Source organism: Chionomys nivalis, chromosome 5 (genome assembly GCF_950005125.1).
Source record: "Chionomys nivalis chromosome 5, mChiNiv1.1, whole genome shotgun sequence".
Classification (NCBI taxonomy): Eukaryota; Metazoa; Chordata; class Mammalia; order Rodentia; family Cricetidae; genus Chionomys; species Chionomys nivalis.
In genome coordinates this window covers 91,213,270-91,234,751 of record NC_080090.1, presented here as the reverse complement: position 1 = coordinate 91,234,751, position 21,482 = coordinate 91,213,270, and the positions used below count along the sequence as shown (strand labels likewise).

At 41.1% G+C, this 21,482-nt stretch overlaps 1 protein-coding gene across 2 annotated transcripts in view; it reads right to left on the bottom strand.

Moving 5' to 3' along the window:
- The window catches only part of Zranb3 (zinc finger RANBP2-type containing 3), a 162,927-nt gene that overhangs the window by 91,630 nt on the left and 49,815 nt on the right, over positions 1-21,482 (bottom strand). For both annotated transcript variants that reach the window (XM_057770825.1, XM_057770827.1), the window contains exons 3-4: positions 16,858-16,876; positions 1,485-1,663 (exon numbers count right to left, since the gene is read on the bottom strand). In XM_057770825.1, coding sequence (XP_057626808.1) covers positions 1,485-1,663; positions 16,858-16,876 — 198 coding nt within the window. The remainder of the gene's footprint in view (positions 1-1,484; positions 1,664-16,857; positions 16,877-21,482) is intronic.

The window sequence follows — 21,482 nt, the reverse complement described above, 5'->3', positions numbered from 1 at the left end:
TAATATCCATCAGATAAAGGTATTAGAGGTCACTTTAGCCATCTTGATGGCTTCTAGTCTGACATAGGGCTGGGTGATAGTTCAGCAACAGCTGGCACTAGGAGTAATCTCTTTATGTAGTGCACATATACCAACATAGGTTGGTACAGATCCAAATCTACTTTAAGGATCTAGAAGACACCAAGTAATTTTTATGACCTTGGTTAACATCTTCCAAAAATGTACACTTCTATGTTGTGGTCCTATCTACCACATCCAGACAGTATATAAACAAAGGCCAGTACTACTAGGCACCACAAGAGTGTATTCTCCTAAATAATAACAAGAAGCAGATGATCCAATGCCAAAAAAGATGTCAAAAAATAGATTTTAAGAAAATGTCAGCCGGGCGATGGTGGCGCACGCCTTTAATCCCAGCACTCGGGAGGCAGAGGCAAGCGGATCTCTGTGAGTTCGAGGCCAGCCTGGTCTAGAAGAGCTAGACAGGAACCAAAAAAAAAGCTACAGAGAAATCCTGTCTCGAAAAAAAAAAAAAGTCAATATAGACATTTAAATTAAGATAAGAAAGCCTTAAACATTTAACATTCTCTAAATTTGTATCTTTTCAATTTTATGCAGTTTTTCTGGAGAAGTAACCAATTAACAAGAATTGCCAGCCGGGCGGTGGTGGCACACGCCTTTAATCCCAGCACTCGGGAGGCAGAGGCAGGTGGATCTCTGTGAGTTCGAGGCCAGCCTGGTCTACAAGAGTTAGTTCCAGGACAGGAACCAAAAAGCTATGGAGAAACCCTGTCTCGAAAATCCAAAAAAGAGGCCGGGCGGTGGTGGCGCACGCCTTTAATCCCAGCACTTGGGAGGCAGAGGCAGGCAGATCTCTGTGAGTTCGAGACCAGCCTGGTCTACAAGAGCTAGTTCCAGGACAGGCTCCAAAACCACAGAGAAACCCTGTCTCAAAAAAACAAAAACAAAAAAAAAAAAAAAAAAAGAATTGCCTACATTTTATTATAGTAATGCAAATAGGGCCTACTTTGCCTTGGATTCATACATATAAATGCTAATGAGTTAGGGATCCACGGTTAAAAGAGGTAAAAGATTCTACATCTATGCTGTCTGCTTCCTCCTTCTCCATGCAAGCTGAAGTTCCCCTACAGACACTATTTATATTCACAGCGTGAGATGACACAGTCCAGAACACTATTACCAGGAATGATCTAAGATCTAACAGAGACTTATTTCTGGTAGAGGTGTTATTTTTAAAGCCCAGAAAGTGGTAATTTGTGTCACCCCCATCCTTCTTTTTTTTCCCTTCTAACACAGGGCTTCTCTGTGTAGCCCTGGCTGTCCTGCAACTTGTTCTGTAGACAAGGCTGGCCTTGAATTCACAGAGATCTGCCTGCCTCGGCCTCCGAATGCTGGGATCAAAGGTGTGTGCCACCACCACATCTGACTATATTTTTTCTTCAAAACAAGTAAGTTCTTCTTACCCAATGTCAGTTTTGTTCATGATGATATTGATCTCCTGTGGCTCTAGTTCTGGGATCCATTTTTCTAGTTCTTCTGTCCAAGGGTACCTCAGAGATGAAGGGACGACTATCAGCAGAGGCCACTCCTCTTTGTAGAAGTAAGCAACTGCAATTGCCTGGATTGTCTTCCCTAGCCCCATCTGCATAAAAAATTTTAAAAATTATATGTTACAAATGAAACCTATATCCTGAAAGAAATTACTAAATACTAAAAAGTGTTACATCAAGAATTTTATTATAGCAATTGGAATATATAGTTAATAAAAAGTTCAAGATGCTAGGAACTTGAAGAGTCATTAAAGATATTATATATATATATATATATATTTTTTTTTTTGATTTTCGAGACAGGGTTTCTCCGTAGCTTTTGGTTCCTGTCCTGGAACTAGCTCTTGTAGACCAGGCTGGCCTCAAACTCACAGAGATCCGCCTGGCTCTGCCTCCCGAGTGCTGGGATTAAAGGTGTGCGCCACCACCGCCCAGCGATATTATACTATTTTAAAGATCATTTGTGATTATAATTAAAGGCAGATGACCCCTAGATATAAACATTATACCGATTTCATCTGCAGTTTCTCCTTTTTGAGAACAGAACAATAAATGCATTACCTGCTGAGCAGAGGACCATGTTATTTAAAGTAAAATAACTGTGAGTCATACATGTTTTCTAAAGAAACAGTAAGATAGAGAGTTGGAATTATTTAAACCACAGCTAACTGATACAAAATTAGGATGAGATTCCAGGTCTGTGATATCTTTTTCCTCTGACCATCTCTATGCTAGTCCCACCAGCCCTTCCTAAGCTGTTTCCATGGCAAAGGAAGCTCCTAAGTGAACTTTTAAAGAGGTCTTCTCCACAATAGTCAGAAACTAAAGACAATTCAAATGTCTTTCACCTGGAGCATTCTAGTCAAATGTTCACTGATGAAAGGGAGTAAAATGTGCCAGGGTGTCTGTGGCTCAGCACAGATCAGGAGCAAATGGAAGCCACTAGGCTCAACCTCCGGCAACCCATGCCCTGATTTTTAAAAAAGAAGTAAATTACTGCCGTCTATGATACTGTTGGCATGTTACTGTGGAAAAGGCAAAACAGTAAGCACAGTCAGTGGGGGGAAGGCAGCAGTGAAATGGCACCTTGATTTCAGAACAGTGACATGGCTGCACACATTGTCAGAAGTCATGGACAGTTTAATAAACACAGTCAAACGGGCTGAAGAGATGGCTCAGTGCACAAAAGCACTTGCTATGTAAGCAGAACTGAGTTTGAATTCCCAGCACCCATGCAAAAAACCCTGGCATGTCTGCATGTGTCTGTAGTCCCAGTGCTGAGGGGCAGAGATGGAGAGAGAGGTCCTGGGAGCTTGCCAGCCAGTGAGCCTAATCAAATAAATGAGAAGAGTCGTGATCAGTGAGAGACCTGTCTCAAGGACAGAGTGGCATAGCAGGACACTAGACATCTTCCTTTGGCTTCCATGTATACACAAGTGCACACACACATATGTCACACATACTATGTTGAGGACAAACTGGTCACTGAGGAAGCGAAGCAGCACTTGGAGACCTTTTTAATGCTAGCAGGCCTGGACAGAGCTAGTGCTCAGAAAAGTCTGGCCAGTAACTGCAGTGGCCACTTGCTGACAGTCTCTGTGTTTCATGGCCACCAAGTGGAAACTTCATTGTATTTGGGCATATCTTCCTAAGCAGGACTGGTATGGGCAATGAATATGTTTTCTTAAGATAGTTTTGTGTTTGTTCTCTCAACATAAGGGATTTGGTTGGGGCTTGAACAGGTATGAGAGCAGAATTCAGCATTTCTAAATATATTGGAAGTAAAAAAAAAAAATTTTTTTTTTTTTTTTTTTTTGGTTTTTCGAGATAGAGTTTCTCAATAGCTATGGAGCCAGTCCTGGAACTCACTCTGTAGACCAGGTTGGCCTCGAACTCACAGAGATCTGCCTGCCTCTGGAAGTAAAATTTTAATTTATTTTATTTCTATGTAATCCTAGGCAGGAATTGTTATTTAAGTGTCTTACAGTAAGACAGTAGTTTGACTAATTAGGTGTATATTAAAGATAATAAATGTGTAACATATTTTTGTTTCTCCTTTAACTATTCCACTCTCACACATAATAATTAAAAGTTAAAAAATGGAGCCGGACAGTGATAGCACACACCTTTAATCCCAGCACTCAGGAAGCAGAGGCTGGCGATCTCTGTGAGTTAGAGGCCAGTCTGGTCCAGAAGAACTAGTTCCAGGACAGGCTCCAAAGCTACTGAGAAATCCTGTCTCGAAAGAAAGAAAGAGAGAAAGGAAGGAAGGAAGGAAGGAAGGAAGGAAGGAAGGAAGGAAGGAAGGAAGGAAGGAAGGAAGGAAGGAAGGAAGGAATTTTAAAAAATGGAACACATACATCTTACTTCACCTTATTTACCCATGTAGGTAAATTACACCACAATGGTCCTTACATTTACAAAGAAATTACTATAATAAACAAGTCTGAAGAAAAAGACTAATAGATATAGGTTTTGCATGACAGACTATTCAAAAGAAAAAAAGATAGAAACATAAAAGAATAAGTTTCAAATGCTAAGTGAGATTAAAGAAAAGAGAAAATGGGATCTTTATCAAGTCTATTATAGAAACTGTTTTTCTTTATATATATGATTTTATTTTTGTTTTTATTTAATTTTATGTGCATTGGTGTTTGCCTGCATGTGCGAGGGAGTCAGATCCCCTGGAACTGGAGTTACAGGCAGTTATGAGCTGACATGTGGGTGCCAGGAATTGAACTCGGGTCCTCTGGAAGAGCAACCAGTGCTCTTAACCACTTAGCCATCTCTCCAGTCCTCTATGAGTTTTTCCTTTAACAAGAATCTTGGTTATCTCACTAGGATAATTGTTTCCAGCTTCATTCATTTACCTGTGAATTTTACAACTTCTTTTTTCTTTCTTTTTTTTTTTGGATTTCTTTTTTTTAATTGATATTTATTGAGCTCTACATTTTTCTCTGCTGCTCCCTGCCTTTCCCTTTCCCCCAGTCAATCCTCCCCCAAGGTCCTTATGCTCCCAATTTACTCAGGAGATTTGTCTTTTTTTTTTTTTTTTTTTTTTTTGATTTTTGAGACAAGGTTTCTCTGTAGTTTTGGAGCCTGTCCTGGAACTAGCTCTTGTAGACCAGGCTGGTCTCGAATTCACAGAGATCCACCTGCCTCCGCTTCCCAAGTGCTGGGACTAAAAGCATGCACCACCACCTCCCAGCAACTTCATTTTTCTGAACAGCCAAATAACATTCCATTTGTATAACCCAAATAGAAAAGACAAACACCATATGTTTTCTCTTATATGTGGATGCCAACTTTGGATCTTTAGATATGTGTGTTTCATCTGGAAAAAAGGGCAGGAATCTATAAAGGACAACGGGGAGGAGCTCTCAAGGGAGAGGAGATAGAATGCAGTGATACAAAGGGGAAAAGAGGAGCACTCTGAGCTACAACAATGACTTGCCTGGCAAGATATGGTCAGCAGAATAATAATGACATAAATGTTACAGAAGCAACCAAACACAAGATATAGCTTATATTTGAGACTATTATGGGATCTAGGAACCTGGAGTTAGATAGGCTATCGACCCCCAGGGAGAACCTATTACTATTATTCTTCTAAAAGGACAGAGTATTAAACCAACTCCTACTGACTTAGCTCTATATTCATAGATAGGTGCATCTGTCAGCCGTGAGCAGAGATAGGTGCATCTGTCAGCCGTGAGCAGAGATAGGTGCATCTGTCAGCCCGTGAGCAGAGAAGTTTCTTTTTTGAACTGGGACCCACTGTTCAAAGAAAAGCTTCTTTCTGCCTTAAACAGAGATTAACATAGAGATCCACAAATGGTCAGTTGTCAGAGACTAAAAGTCTTAGGAGTGCTTGGCACTAAAGGGACATCTATATCACAGCCCTCCCCCAAAAGCTCAGGGATCCTCGAAGAAGAGGAGAGAGGTGGAAGAGGTGGTAGCTGATTACAGTGAAATTTTGAGCACAGCACTGCAGCTGCATTTATAAGCACTGACAAGATTTGTGCAAACTCAAGCCAGATTCCAGCATGGGAGAGCAGGTGGGTTCGCCCAGGCTGAGGAAGGATTGGAGATTGATAGCTGATGCTTCAGGGCAGGCTCCACACCCAAAATGATTTGGGTAGCAGAAATACGACTCAAGAAAAAGGGCTAGAAGTTGGGTGGGTGAGGATAGTTAAGGTAGGAATTGGGGGAGAGGGGCTGAATATAATCAAAGTATACTGAATGACAGTCTCAAAGAATTTATTAAAAATTATATATAAAAATACTCAGTGGGTAGAGTACTTGTCTAGATGAAGCACTGGGTTCAATACTGTCCAATAAACTGGGCATGGTGGAACAAGCCTGTAATATACATTTATGAGGTAGAGGCTGCAGAGGCGGGGGTTCAAGGGCATCCTAAGCTACACAGAAAGTTCATCACCATTGCCATAGTATTATTTGATAGCAAGAGTGAATGGATGCTTTAGGGAAAGACAAGCAACGTACATTCCCTGGAGTTGATAACCTGCAGATGAAGAAGGTGCTTGCAGTTCTAAATGGGCAATGCAAAAGCTTTAAGTCCAGCAAGGCAGTATGACCAGTTACCATTCAGCTTCAAGCCACGTGGAGTGGAAAGAGGGAACTCAAGTCTAACAGGTTTTAATACTGAGGAAGATCCAGCTGGAGAGCAAAATCTTTGTCTTAATCTTTTAAGGATAAAATTGATATGGCAGGCATAGAGGTGCAGGCTGAAGCAGAAGGCTCTGGGTTTGAAAACATCCTGGACTACCTTGTAATTTCAAAGCCAGCCTGGGTTACAAAACCAAGACCCATCTCTATGACAAGGCAAATTTGTTCTAGAGAAACATTTGCTAATGGGAAGATGACTGCCTATAACTATGTTTTATTGCTGTTAGATACAAATGTTTAAATCATGGATTTAGAAGTCAGTATACTGAGGAGAATTTAAAACAACATAACAATTAAAGCACTAACACACCACTTAATTTTGGTATATGAAATAACTACACTCAACAGGGAGCTCAAAGCCCCTGGTTTTAACCAAATTTCAGTTTGTTAAAGTGGAATCCTCCAGTGTTTCTTCACTTAAGAATGAATCACTATTAAGAACTAAAGTTGGCTCAATCATAGAACAGATGTCTACATAAGAATTAAATAGAATATATGAATGTTAATAGTACATTTTATCAATGTTTTCAAAATAGTCATCATTCAGTTTGGAAGAATAATTTCAGGTTTTCTATTAAAATTAAGAATAATTAACAATGATCTTTTTTATTTTTATTTATTTTTTTAAAATTTTTTTTAGATTTATTTATTATGTCTACAACATTCTGTCTCCATGTAAAGACTTCTGCCTCCTCCCCGCCACCGCCTCCCATTTCCCTCCCCCTCCCCCGATCAAGTCCCCCTCCCTCCTCAGCCCAAAGAGCAATCAGGGTTCTCTGCCCTGTGGGAAGTCCAAGGACCACCCACCTCCATCCAGGTCTAGTAAGGTGAGCATCCAAACTGCTTAGGCTCCCACAATGATCTTAATATGGAATTTTAATTTCAATTTTCTATGCTGTGATTGCTTTTATATAGCAATTTTTAAGCACAGACAATGCCATCTGAGAACCGTCTGAATTTGGAAGAAATTCAAGCTTTAGAGTTAAAAGCAGCTAGCACTTTTTTGGTGTGGAAATGGGGGAGAGAAGTTATTTTTAAACCGGATGTCCTATTTGTTCTGGAAGAGGCTCCCTGGGAAAACCACTTTAAGTAAGCAGGTTTAAAAATCTTAAGAGATTTAAATTAAGGAAATCCACATAGGGAAATGTAAGATTTAAAATCTATTTTCTATTATTTATTTTTGTTTTTTGGGTTTTTGTTTTGTTTTGTTTTGTTTTTGAGACTGGTTTTCTCTGTGTAGCACTGGCTATCCTAGAACTCACTCTATAGACCAAAGTGGCTTTGAACTCAGAGATCCAACTGCCTCTGCCTCCTGAGTGCTGGTATTAAAGGCGTGCACCCACCTGGCTATTATTTATTATTTTAAGGAGCACATGTTTTAGTAGAACTGTCTTTGTGAATTTACCTTTGAGTAACTAAATTACAACTGTCTTTCCTACTAGGAGTTACAGGTGGCATATGTGAAAGTTACAGTGTTAGAACTGGTGTGCCACACGAGACCTGCAGTGGAGCAGACCCTTGGAAATACATTCGGGTCCCTTTGTTTTCCTCAATACTGAAGAGCCATTGAGGTCACACTTCAGGAAATCTGTCAGCACCTCACTGGCTTACCCTTTGACAGGGTCAGGCTTTCTCTTAGAGAGAACTCACTGGTTAAAAAGGTCAAGGGCTGTGCAGAGTTAGCAGGAAGGGAAGAACAAAACACCTATTTCTCTCTCTCTCTCTCTCTCTCTCTCTCTCTCTCTCTCTCTCTCTCTCTCTCTCCCCCCCCCCCCCCTCCAAAAGCACCACATGTTGCTGAGCAGTCTCAAGTAGGCCTGCAGTCTAAAGAATGGCTTTAGGGGAGCTCTGCCGGGCTGTGCCAAAGCAGAGAAGGCTGTAGAAAGGCACTTGCATTTTAATTACTCTGTTTTTCTTTTAATAATCTACTTTTCGGTTCATTGCTGTTTTGCCTGCATGTATGCCTGTGTGAGGATGTCGGGTCCCCTGGAACTGGAGTTACAGACAGGTGTGAGCTACCATGTGGGTGCTGGGAATTCAGCCTGAGTCCTCTAGAAGAGCAAGCAGTCAGTGCTTTAACTGCTGAACTATCCCTCCAGCGCCCTAGAAAGGCCATTTGTAAATGTCTGTGAGCAAAACTGTCTTAAGAGAAGTTATTTCTCGCATGGTCAGATGCTAGGCTTTTAGGATGGCATTCCTAACTAAAGTTTCTAGGGAGCTTTTTTTAGAATCCCTTTATAAACGAGATAAAAGTTATCAGCACAAGAATGGGATAAGGAGTGATAAAGAGATTGAGGTAGGTATGAATGCATACATACATACGGACAGAAGGATAGAATCATTCATCTCTTCTCAGCTCTTCTACAATTGTGAAATTCCTTCTAAATAAACGATGGACAAGCACAAAGACACAGTTCTAGAAGACAGCATGAGCTTTACTCAGAGGAAGGACAAAAATACTGTTCTAGGGCTGGAGAGATGGCTCAGCGATTAAGAGCATTGCCTGCTCTTCCAAAGGTCCTGAGTTCAAATCCCAGCAACCACATGGTGGGTCACAACCATCTGTAATGAGGTCTGGTGCCCTCTTCTGGCCTGCAGACAGAATATTGTATACATAATAAATAAATATTAAAAACAAATACTGTTCTATCAGGAATGGCCAAGAAGAAAGGACTTTACGCTATTTCAGACACTGATCAGAGAAAAGGTTTCCAAATTCTTACAAAAATATTTTACAAGACAGTGTAATATTGATAATAAGACAAGCAAAGCAGCAAAAAGAGATAAATTCTGTATGTAGGCATTGGTAAAAACATTGTATAAGCATTGGGAAAACATTTGAAGTAGACTAGTAGAATTCAGAACTCAGTAAAATATTTTTAAAAATCCTACCTGTGGGGGTTTGAATAGGAATGGCCCCTCAGAGTGTTTGAATGATTGGGACAGAGGGAGTGGCACTATTAGAGGCCACTATTGGAGGAAGTGTGTCAGTGTGGGGGCAGGCTTTGAAGGCTCAGATGCTTAGGCCCAGGCTCAGGGGCACACAGTTCTTACTACTTGTGGATCAGGATGTAGAACTCTCAGCTCCATCTGCAGCACCTGTCTGCCTGCACACTGCCATTCTTTCCGCCATGACAATCATGGACTACACCCGGAAACTGTAACCCAGCCCCAATGAAATGTTCTCCTTTATAAGAGTTGCCGTGGTCATGGTGTCTCTCACAGCAATATAAACCCTAACTAAGACACTGACCAAGAGTTCTAGTTCAAGAACTATTCAACACAAGAAAATCCATTACTATAATGCATAGTAGTGAAAAGGAAGAATGTTTAACGTGTGTGTGTGTGTTTGCTACAAGTAGGAAGGCTCCTTCGGAGGCCACAAGAGAGCATCAAATCCCCTGAAGCAGTATTTTTCAGCCTTCTAAATGCTGTGATCCGTTAATACAGTTCCTCATGTGGTGACACCAACCATAAAATTATTTTGTTTCAACAACAAAAAAAAAAAAGTCAGATGGTGGTGGCACACACCTTTAATCCCAGCACTTGGGAGGCAGAGGCAGGCGGATCTCTGTGACTTCAAGGTCAGCCTGGTCTACAAGGCAAGTCCAGGGCAGCCAGGACTGTTACATAGAGAACCCTGTCTTCAACAACAACAACAACAGAGGTTTTGTTGTTACTTCATAACTGTAACGGGATACTGTTATGAACTATGGTGTAAATATCTGACATGAGACCCCAAGGCCTGTGACCCACAGGGTGAGAGCTGCTGCCCTAGAGCCAGAGCTGCAGGAGGGTAGGAGCCAGGATATGCATGTGAGGAACCAAACTCGGGTCCGCTCTCCAGCTCCCATACGATTCTCCTTAAATGCTCAACAGGCAACTGGCAAAATTTAATTTTCATTCCTAAAATTTTAAAAAGCTCAAAAATTGTCAGGCAGTTATGGTATACACCTTTATTAATCCCAGGACTTCAGAGACAGAGGTAGGTGGATCTCTGTGAACTCAAGGCCAAACTAGTCTACAGAGCAAATTCTAGGATAGCCAACACTAGACAGAAAGCTGTGTTTCACTTCTTAAATATAACCCCAGCAGCACAGACACTGAGAGAAACTATTAATAAATGGGACCTCCTGAAACTGCAAAGCTTCTGCAAAGCAAAGGACACAGTCAACAAGACAAAACGACAGCCTACAGAATGGGAAAAGGTCTTCACTAACTCCACATCAGACAGAGGTCTAATCTCCAAAATATACAAAGAACTCAAGAAATTGGACACCAAAAATCACATAATTCAATAAAAAAAAAAATGGAGTACAGACCTAAACAGAGAACTCTCAACAGAGGAATCTAAAATGGCTGAAAGACACTTAAGGAAATGTTCAACATCCGTAGTCAGAGAAATGCAAATCAAAACAACTCTGAGATTCCATCTTACAACTGTTAAATGCTTGCCTAGCATGCAGCAGGCCCCGGGTTCCATTCCCAGCACTGCATAAACTAAGTAAGGTGATAAATGGCAGCAACCCCAGCACTCAGGGGCCAGACGAGGCCTTCTGAGAAACCCTGTTTCAAGAGGACACATGGGGCTGGGGTATGTGGGAGGAATCAGAGGAGGTACGTGGTGGATGGGCATGACCAAATACATTGCATGCATCTATGAAATTCTCAAAGAATAAACTTTTTAAACCCAGAAAGATGAAAGAAGCAAGCAATAAGGAAATAAAGTGCTTAAGGATATCCTTAGCAGCTGTAAAACTGTCACAACTGGCTAGAATGAAACCCCAGTGAGTTTGGTGTATCTGTAAAGACTAAGTATAAAGGAAGTCGGGAAACCCAAGGCTGGAACTGGCAATGAGACTGTCAAAGAAGTCAGGCTGTAAACTCAACCCCATCACTCTAAGACAAGGCTATGAAACACTACGAACAGTAAAATTTGCCATTTAAAAGGCCTAGGCTGCATAGGTAAAACAAACAAAACCTGGACACAAAGGGAAAAGGAAGAGAAAAATCAATGCTTTAAAAATAAGCCGGGCGGTGGTGGCGCACGCCTTTAATCCCAGCACTTGGGAGGCAGAGACAGGCGGATCTCTGTGAGTTCGAGACCAGCCTGGTCTACAAGAGCTAGTTTCAGGATAGGCTCCAAAACCACAGAGAAACCCTGTCTCGAAAAACCAAAAAAAAAAAAAAAAAAAACCAAAAACCTGTTAAGATTAAATTTCATTCTTTTATAGAATATTTGCAAAGTTTTTTTTTGTCTCAAAGCAAACCATTCCATATCAAAGTAGATGATTTTGGGGGGTTTAAACAATACAGTTTTTTTTTCTTTATGAACATGTATAATAGAGATAGGTTACGTTGGTGGTTAGTTTTTAATTGTCAACCTAACACAAATTAGAATCACCTGGACAGGGTTCTAATCTGGGAAAGCCTGATTGTTTACTGGGGAAGGGTGCCATTCCTCGGGCAGGCGATCCTGAACTGGATGGGGGCAGAACACACCAGGAAAGGAAAGTGTGTGTTTATCGTTCTCTGCCCTTCACTAGGGGCACAACTCGGTGCTTCCAGCTCCTCCCGCTCTGAGTTTCTTATGACATTGTAGACTGGAACTCTAGACTGAAATAAACAGTTTTTTGCCCTAAATTGCTTTTGGTCGGGGCATTTTATCACAGAAAAAGAACAATTATATCTGTAGTAGACAGGTACAGGCAGTTTCTCCTACAACGCCAAGTCACCAAGAATCTTAAAATCTATTTTGTTTTTGATATTTTTCTTGGGGAGAAACACCCTACTATTTCCCCAACATTACCTAATAGATTATTAAATAACTCTCTCTTCTTTAGTAGGATTAATAATAAATAGTTTCAAATTTCCTAAACAATTCTTAAGTGCAGAATTGGCTCAAAAGTGCATAGTCTATCAATTATTATTGAATTAATTCAAATTTGATCTATAAAAGTAAACAAGATATATCAAAATTATAAGGTCATCAAGTCTTTTCAACTCTTTAACTGTGAAATTACTTCCAAATAAATGACTAGGAAGCAAAAGACGTTAGCCATGGTAGTGATTTATAAAATATTATCTGTGTCAATAAAAAAAATGACTCTGGTTTTAGGGAACCAGTTGAGTAGAACAAAGGAGATACATCTGAACTTCAAAAGAAAATGTTACATAAGAAATGTTACATAAGAAATAAATGTTATTTGAAAATTATTAGCAATTATAATACATATAAATAAGTAATAGGTGTATATGGGTTTATGCCAGGAATCTTAGCATTCAGGTTTTTAGCCAGTCTGAACCATATACTGAGTTTTGAGAAAATGTTAGCTACAGAGTGAGTCTGTCTCAAAAAACAAAAAAAGAAAGAACAAAGGAAGGAAGGGCTCGAGAGGGAAAGGAAAAGGAAGAAGGGAGGGATTTCAAAGAGAATCTGAGTTAAATACTAAGTTCAAGTCAAGCCTGGAATACATGAGAACCTAATCTCAGAAAACTTTTTTAAAAATTAAATTCATACTATGTTACAAACTAGTAAGATTTTAAAAGTTATAAAAATATTTAAATAAGGCCAGGCAGTGGTGGCATACGCCTTTAATCCCAACACTCGGGAGGCAGAGGCAGGTGGATCTCTGTGAGTTCGAGGCCAGCCTGGTCTACAGAGTGAGTTCCAGGACAGGCTCCAATGCTAGAGAAACCCTGTCTCGAAAAACAATAAATAAATAAATAAATAAATAAATAAATAAATAAATAAATAAATAAATAAATAATGATAGGAGTTAATGCTAAAATAAAAAAGTAAGGTAACTAAGTCAAGCTCAGAGTTAATGATATGTTATGAATTAAACTAAAATGTAGCTATGGCACACTCCTTTAATTCAGTACCTAGGAAGCAGAGGTAGAGACAAATAGATACACAAACACCTTATGAAGATGGAGAGAGAAAATGAAATGATAACATCTGCAAGCCAAGAAATGCCAGCCAGTCAGCCCTTACAGACAGGTTATCCCTGGGAGCTCTCAAGAGATCACTCAGGCTGATACCTACCTCAGGTTGTACCTTCATCATCAAACTACAGCCTGACACCTATCTTAAGTTGTACCCTCACCATCAAACTATAGCCCCAGCACTCTGACACCTATCTCAGGCTGTACGCTCACCATTAAACTATAGCCCCAGCACTCTGACACTTCTAACATCCAGAAAGTTGACATTATACGGCTTTAAACATATCCATTTAGTAATTCTTAATTATACCAGCAATAGGAAACCGATACACCATGTAATGCAGAAACTCCGTGATTTCTGCTCAATCCATGAAAAAACTGATGCCCACAGGATAAGTGGAGGGAAGTGGCTCGCGTACCATTGTACCCACATTATGAGCTACACCATATTCAAACCCTAGAAGAACCAAGATGTTGCTTCACTGGGGTGAACAGAAAAAAAAAACTGTGGAGGACTGGAAAGATAGGTCAGTAGTTAATAAGGTGCAGTGCTTTTCCAAGTGACTTGAAGCCAGTTTGCTGGTGGCTCACAACTTCCTGTAACTCCAGCTCCAGGGGATCTGACGCCCTCTTCTGGACTCCACAGGCAATGCACTCATATGCACATAGACATCTCACACAAACACATACTAACACACACACAGGCTTAAAAGTTAAAATGAAGCCTTTTTAAAAAAAGAAAAAAATTGTGGTATATCCATATTATAAAATAAAAGTACTCAGTCACAAAAAGAAAGAAAAGAAAGACTGCTAAGCTAAAAACATGTAGAGAAGCCAAATGCATTGATGCACACCTTTAATCTCAACACTCTGGAGGCAGAGGGAGGATCTCTGTGAGTCCAAGACCAGCTTGGTCTAATATCAAGTTCCGGGTCAGCCAAAGCTACACAGTGAGCCCCTGTTTCAAAAAGACAATACACAGCAAACAACAAGGTGTGGAGGAATCTTATGGTGGTTAATATTACTCACCAACTTGAAATGCTGGAGAGCAAACTAAGAAACTGAGCCCTGAGCATGTTTACAGATTATAAATTTATAAATGAGGGATTTTATACATTAGGTTAATTGAAGTGGAAAGATCTACCCTGAATATGGGCGGCACCATTCTATGGCCTGGGGTCCCACACTGAATAAAAGAAGAAAGTGAATGAAACACCAGCAACTCATCTCTCTCTGCCCCGACTGGAGATGCAATGTGACCAGCAGCCTCAAGCTCCTGCGGCCACGCCTTCCCCACTATGAAGAACTGTACCCGCAAACTGTGAGCCAAAAGAAACCACTCCTTCCCTGAGCTGCTTCAGTCTGGTATTTCGTTGTAGCAACAGTAAGTAACTTGCACAGCTCTTAAACATATATCACTATGAGAGTAAAACCAGTCTGAAAAAGCTTTATTTGATTCTATTTATATGACAGTTTAGAAAAGGAAAATTTATATAGGCATTAGCTGTATCACTGATGGCTGAGGTTTGTGTAGTGGGACTTAGGAACTGTGTAGGACACTGAAACCATAGTGCTATACTAGAACAGAGATTCCAAAGCACTGGCCAATGTCCACTGATGAAAATTTAATAGCTCAAAACGTAAACATAAAATATGCACATATATGTAAAAAAAATGAGGTCAGGAGATTCCAGAATGAACTGCAGAACACACTTTGTCCAGTAGACCCAATGTTCTCTTCTAGCTTCCTTGAGCTTCAGGCACAAACATGGTGCAAAAACACATGTTCAGGCCGGGCGGTGGTGGCGCACGCCTTTAATCCCAGCACTCGGGAGGCAGAGACAGGCGGATCTCTGTGAGTTCGAGACCAGCCTGGTCTACAAGAGCTAGTTCCAGGACAGGCTCCAAAACCACAGAGAAACCCTGTCTCAAAAAACCAAAAAAAAAAAAAAAAAAAAAACCAAAAAAAAAACACATGTTCAGGCAAAACATACACATTAAAGTTTTTTTTTTCAAAAGTCTGAAACAATATTATTGAATGGCATTCGGAAGAGGAGAGTGCTGGTCTGTGCAGTCTGGAAATGAATGGTACCTGGAAGCATACAAACACAGGCACCAGGCACAAATTTGGTTCAGACATACATACAGACAAACATTCACACAAAAGTAAATAAATAAATAAAATTTTCAAATATTTGAAATAAGACAAAGCAGTACCGATGAAGAGTGATGTGAAACTGTATCTAAACAAGAACAAAGCGCTGGGTGGTGGTGGCGCACGCCTTTAATCCCTGCTCTTGGGAAGCAGAAGCAGGCAGATCTCTGTGAGTTCGAGGCCAGCCTGGTCTACAAAGTGAGTTCAAGAACAGTCAGGGAGCCAGGCGATGGTGACGCAAGTCTTTAATCCCAGCACTCGGGAGGCAGAGGCACGCGTATCTCTGTGAGTTCGAGACCAGCCTGGTCTACAGAGCTAGTTCTAGGACAGGCTCCAAAGCCACAGAGAAACCCTGTCTCGAAAAACCAAAAAAAAAAAAAAAAGAACAGCCAGGGATGTTATACAGGGAAACCCTGTCTCAAAACAAATAAACAAAAACAACAACAACAAAATAACGAAACAAGAACTCACGGTAGGAAAAGATTTCCAGACTAAGAGTTCATAATGAATTCTGTAAACTGGCTAATATCCACTGAGAACACTGGAGACTCTAAAAGTTAATGGGTGGTTGTAAAACTGACCAAATGCTTGTCCTACTTCACGAGAAATTTTGTGTAGTGTGTGTGTGTGTTTAAATCTCCAAGCCGTCAAAGAGAAGGCTAATCTGGTGGCTAGAGTGAGAAAGTCTTCCAGCGGCTCACATATGTGAACAACTGATTGGTAGTCCTATTTGGGAAGGAGTGTTGCTAGAGGAAATACATGACTAGGGACGGCTTGTATAACCTGACCACACTTCATGTTATCTGTTTCCTGTGTGTAGATAAAATGTAATCAATTGAGCAGCTTTCTGCTCCTACCACACCTCCCCACCTGTTCCTATGTCTTTGCTGGTCCTGGTGGAATCCACCCCTTTGAATCCCTATGTCCTGAGTTGCCTTTGGTCATGATACCTTATCACAGCAATGGAAAAGTTACTAAGGCAGTCAAGATACAAAAGCATACTGTAGCTGTGAACTCTTGCAAGGACGTCCTTGTGAAGACTTAGCAGAGTGTTAACTTTGTATTTTATGTGGACAAAACTGGTTGCTTTTGAAAGTTGACACATATACACAAAATTATATGCATTGTACATAGACGTTTTTGAGGGGAAATGACTATTATACAAGTAAATTTATTTCTTTTTGTGTTTCCCCCACTACACCGGTAGATATATGGTTACATGAGAAAACAGAGGCAGAGTCAATACAGAAAACAGAAGACAGCCGGGTGGTGGTGGCGCACGCCTTTAATCCCAGCACTCGGGAGGCAGAGGCAGGCGGATCTCTGTGAGTTCGAGACCAGCCTGATCTACAGAGCTAGTTCCAGGACAGGCTCCAAAGCCACAGAGAAACCCTGTCTCGAAAAAAAAAACCAAAAAAAAAAAAAAAAAAGAAAGAAAGAAAGAAAACAGAAGACAGTAAATACCAGTTTTAGAGAAGGCTCAAGAGTACTTACTTCGTCTGCCACCATACACCTGGAAAAAAGAAAAACAAAATAACAAGTTAATTTCCTAATCAAAGTGACGACTATTCAGAGTTCTGATTAAGTAACTCACGACAGCACACTTTACAAAAGCTAAAGGATTACGCCAGAGAGGTGTCTGCAACAGCATGTGAGCACTGGACAGTGGTGATGTCAACTCTATGGCTATGTCTGTCTATGTGGGAGTGTCAGCGCTTCAGGTAAGTTATTACCACTACTCACCGTGGAGGGACATGCAAATAAAGACAATTGAGGAACCAAAGCAAAATGGCAAGAGATTACGAAGAATGCCTGTGCCTCCATCCTTAAACCAGAAGCCTGGCTGTTTCTATAGTTGAGAATGCTGGATTAAAGAACAGTGCGATGGTGCATGCTTTTAATTCCAGAACTCTGGAGGCAGAGGCAAGTGGACCTCTGAGTTCAAGGCCAGCCTGGTCTACATAGTGAGCCCCAGGACAGCCAGAGCTACATAGTGAGACCAAGTCTCAATTAATTAATTAACTAATTAATTAAACAAGAAAATGAAAGATTTTGTTTTATTTGTTTCTGTAATAAAGTACCTTGACAATTCTAGTACAGCACAGAACTCAAGGAGACAAGAACTCAAAACAGCTACATCTCGATGACAGGCAAGAGCAGAAAGTAATTAACGTATATGTGTTTCCTACTTGGCCAGCTTCCTCTACACCCAGTCCTTCCTCACACAGTCCAGGACCCTAAATTAGGAAACAGTGCTGCCTACTTTCAGGCCAGATCCTCTGACATTAACGAATGCAATACAACAAAAGCACACAGTCAGGTCCACAGGCCAACCTGACCTAGACTCACAAAGACTCTTCCCAGGTTATTCTAGATGTATCTAGTTGACAATACTAGCCATTACACTGACTAGCAACCACATTTTGGCACAAATCTGAGATCTGATTTTATATGCCAAATCTAAGTATGTGTGCTATAGTTCGGTCTTTGTTGTGATGAATTTGATTTCTATTATTTTGCTAACTTTATCTTGTGTGGAGGAGTGAAGGTGTGTGTGTGTGTGTGTGTGCACACGCACATGTACATTTGTGATTTCTATGTGTTCCCAGACATCTAGAGGCCAGAATGGAAGGTCTCTCCAACCTCCTATTTTGAGATAGGTTTTCTCACTGAAGCTGGAGCTCACTGACCTGGGTAGGCTAGTTGGTTATTTTTTAGCACCAGGGGAGTCACCTGTCACCACCTCTCCAGGGCTAGGATTACAGACGTACAACCCCTCATCTGGTATCAGAACTCAGGTCCTTACGCTTGTGCAGTAAGCACTCCACCAAGAAAGCTATCTCCCCAGCCTATATCTGCTGTATTCTTTTTTAAAAACTGATTTCTAGAAGTAAATTTGATCCAGTGTGAAGTGAGCACTGGGCTCATAAACTGAGATTTTAAGTAAGAGAAACAGAGAGAAAAAAGAGCACAGCAAGCATGGTCAGGATAATCAGTGACCAGCTGCAGGCAGCAAGTGCAGCATGAGGACAAAAATAATCCCAGCTAAGGGAAAGTTAAAATACAAGTAATTTAGTAGAAATTGGTTTACTACACTTTTTAGAGAAAGTAGAAAATTAAGTAACACGGCATTTTCCCAGACAGATTCATGAATTTTAAAACATAAGCCAAAGGCTGGGGAGATGCTCGCCATGCAGGTGTGAGGATCTGAGTCCAGCCTATAAAATACACATAAAATCGGGCATGCTGGTGCTCACTAATCCCAGCATGAAAAAAGTAGAAACAGGTAGATGTTTGGGGTTCACTGGCCAGCCACGCTAACCAAAACGGTGAACTCTGGGTTGAGTAAGAGACCCTGTCTCAAAAATAAAGTATCAAGCAATACAGAAAGATAGCCGAAGTCAATCTCTAATCTCTACAATTGCACATACAAGAAAATAAAACCCAACTGAAATTAAACATGTCTCTTGAGGAGTATATTATTTATTCAGAGTCAAATGTGTAGATATCACTGTGCTGGAGAGATGGTGAACTTCAGTCTTTCCCTTATGTTGTGTGATATTTTTGTTGTGTTTTGACCCATACAGCTTGCTTGGAGTCAGAGGGTGGAGCCAGCCACTAGTGGACCAAAATTAACCATAGAAGTTTGGAGGACTGTAGACAGAGAAGAGACGGGAAGTAGCAGGGTGGGGCTGAGAGTGGACCAGCCCTTTTGGGACAGAGGAACAGAAGAGGTAGGAAAGGACGGGGCTGCTCCCTGCTTCTTTGACCTTTCAGGTTCATACCTGGGTATCTGACTCCCAATTTTTTATTGATAAAGATTAATTAGATTAACGCTTCACCCTTAAGTACAGTGACTGGAAGAAAAAAATACTTGATTTTGGTGGCAGTACGTCCTCTTTAAAACCTAAAACAAGTGAGGCATAATAGAGAATAGGGAATGAAGGGAGGCAAGAGTCATGAAGGAGTCTAAAGGAGGAGTGCTTTAACAGGGATAAGAAGTGCAAAGGCCCACCAGCCTGGTCTACAAGAGCTAGTTCCAGGATAGGCTCCAAAACCACAGAGAAACCCTGTCTCGAAAACAAACAAACAAACAAAAAAGAAGTGCAAAGGCCCAAGAGATGCCCAATCATACTACAAAAGCATTTGTTCAACTATGTTCATAGCAGCATTATTTGTAATAGCCAGAACCTGGAAACAACCTAGATGCCCCTCAATGGAAGAATGGATAAAGAAAGTGTGGCACATCTACACATTAGAGTACTACTCAGCGGTAAAAAACAATGACATCTTGAATTTTGCATGTGAATGGATGGAAATAGAAAACACTATCCTGAGTGAGATAACCCAGACCCAAAAAGATGAATATGGTATGTACTCACTCATTAGTGGATTCTAGCCATAAACAAAGGACATTGAGCCTAAAGTTCGCAATCCTAGAGAAGCTAAGTAATAAGCTGAACCCAAAGAAAAACATATATAGATCCTCCTGGAAATTGGAAGCAGACAAGATCACCAGGCAAAAGTTGGAGCATGGGGGTAGGGATGGAGTAGGGGAAGGGGAGAGGAAAAGAGAGAGAAGAGAAGGGGAGGGTTGGGCAGAGTTTGGGATGGTTGAGATGGAGGAAGGATGGATATGAGAGCAGGGAAGGAGCTATCTTAATTGAGGGAGCCATTTTGGGGTTGGCAAAGAGGCTTAGCCCTGGAGGGGTTCCCAGGAGTCCACGGGGATGATCCCAGCTAGGACCCTGGGCAGTAGAGGAGAGGGTGCCTGAACTGGCCTTGTCCTGTAGTCAGACTGATGACTATCTTCAATATCACCATAGAACCTTCGTCTGGCAACGGATAGAGACAGAGACCCACATGGGAGCACTGGACTGAGCTCCCAAGGTCCAGTTGAAGAGCAGAAGGAGAGAGAAGATGAGCAAGGAAGTCAGGACCACGAGGGGTTGGTCCACCCACTGAGACAGGTGCTTGATCTAATGGGAGCTCACCAAACCCAGCTGGACTGGGACTAAATGAGCATGGGGTCAAACTGGACCCTCTGAATGTGGCTGACAATTGGAGCAGACTGAGAAGTCAAAGATAACGGCACTGGGATTTGTCTTTACAGCATGTACTGGATTTTTGGGGTCCTATTCTTTTTGGATGCATACCTTCCTAAGCCTGGAAGGAGGGGGAGAGGGTCTTGGACTTTTCACAGGGCAAGGTACCTTGCCCTTTCTCAGGACTGAGGGGGTGGAGGTGTGGGAACAGGAGGGATGTGGGAGGAGGTAGAAATTTTGATTGGTATTATTTATAAAGTAATAAAAAAGACAAAAAAAGATTTGTCTCGTGCAACCAAAGAACAACACAAATGCTCAGTAAATATAGATCCACACTGGAAAAAAAAAAACAACTCTAAACGAGTTAGCGTATTTAAAAATATACATTGGCTTGGGAGAGAGAGAAGAGAAAAGGTATATATAGTCATAGATTAAAAAATAGTTTAAAAATAATAAAGTTCTTAAAAGAAATAAAGTAATAATAATAAGCCACATAAAAATGAGAAATACACAGTATAATGATTTCAGTCACATAAGGCTGATACTTCTGGGTTCTAGGGATCATGCAGGTGCAGAAAAGCTCTCAGGCAGAAGTGCCTAATGGGCCCAGGGGATGTTAACGCCCCCACCTACCCCTGCATGACCCACGTGTGGCATGGATTACATCATCCACGTATGACTCAGCTAAGCCCTTGTGCACATGCGTGGTTGCATCACCCACTTATGACTCAGCTAAGCCCTTGTGCACATGCGTGTTAGAATCATCCACGTATGACTCAGCTAAGCCCTTCGTGCATGTGTGAGCCCCGTCATCTGCGTATAAACGCAGCCATGTCAACCCCCTATGCGCATGTACTAGGCAGCTTTTAGAAGCTGAACAGGCCATCTTCCTCTCTCTCTGAACACTGACTTCCCCAGGCCTGTGCATGCCTCCTCTAATAAACTCCTAAGCAGATTTGTTGCGTGTTCCTTGTTTCCTTCTCACTTGCACCAGGTAATTTCAAACAGAGATACTGTATGTTACTTTGTTATCTTTAGATTTCTGATTGCTAGTGAAGAAACAACAGCTACTAA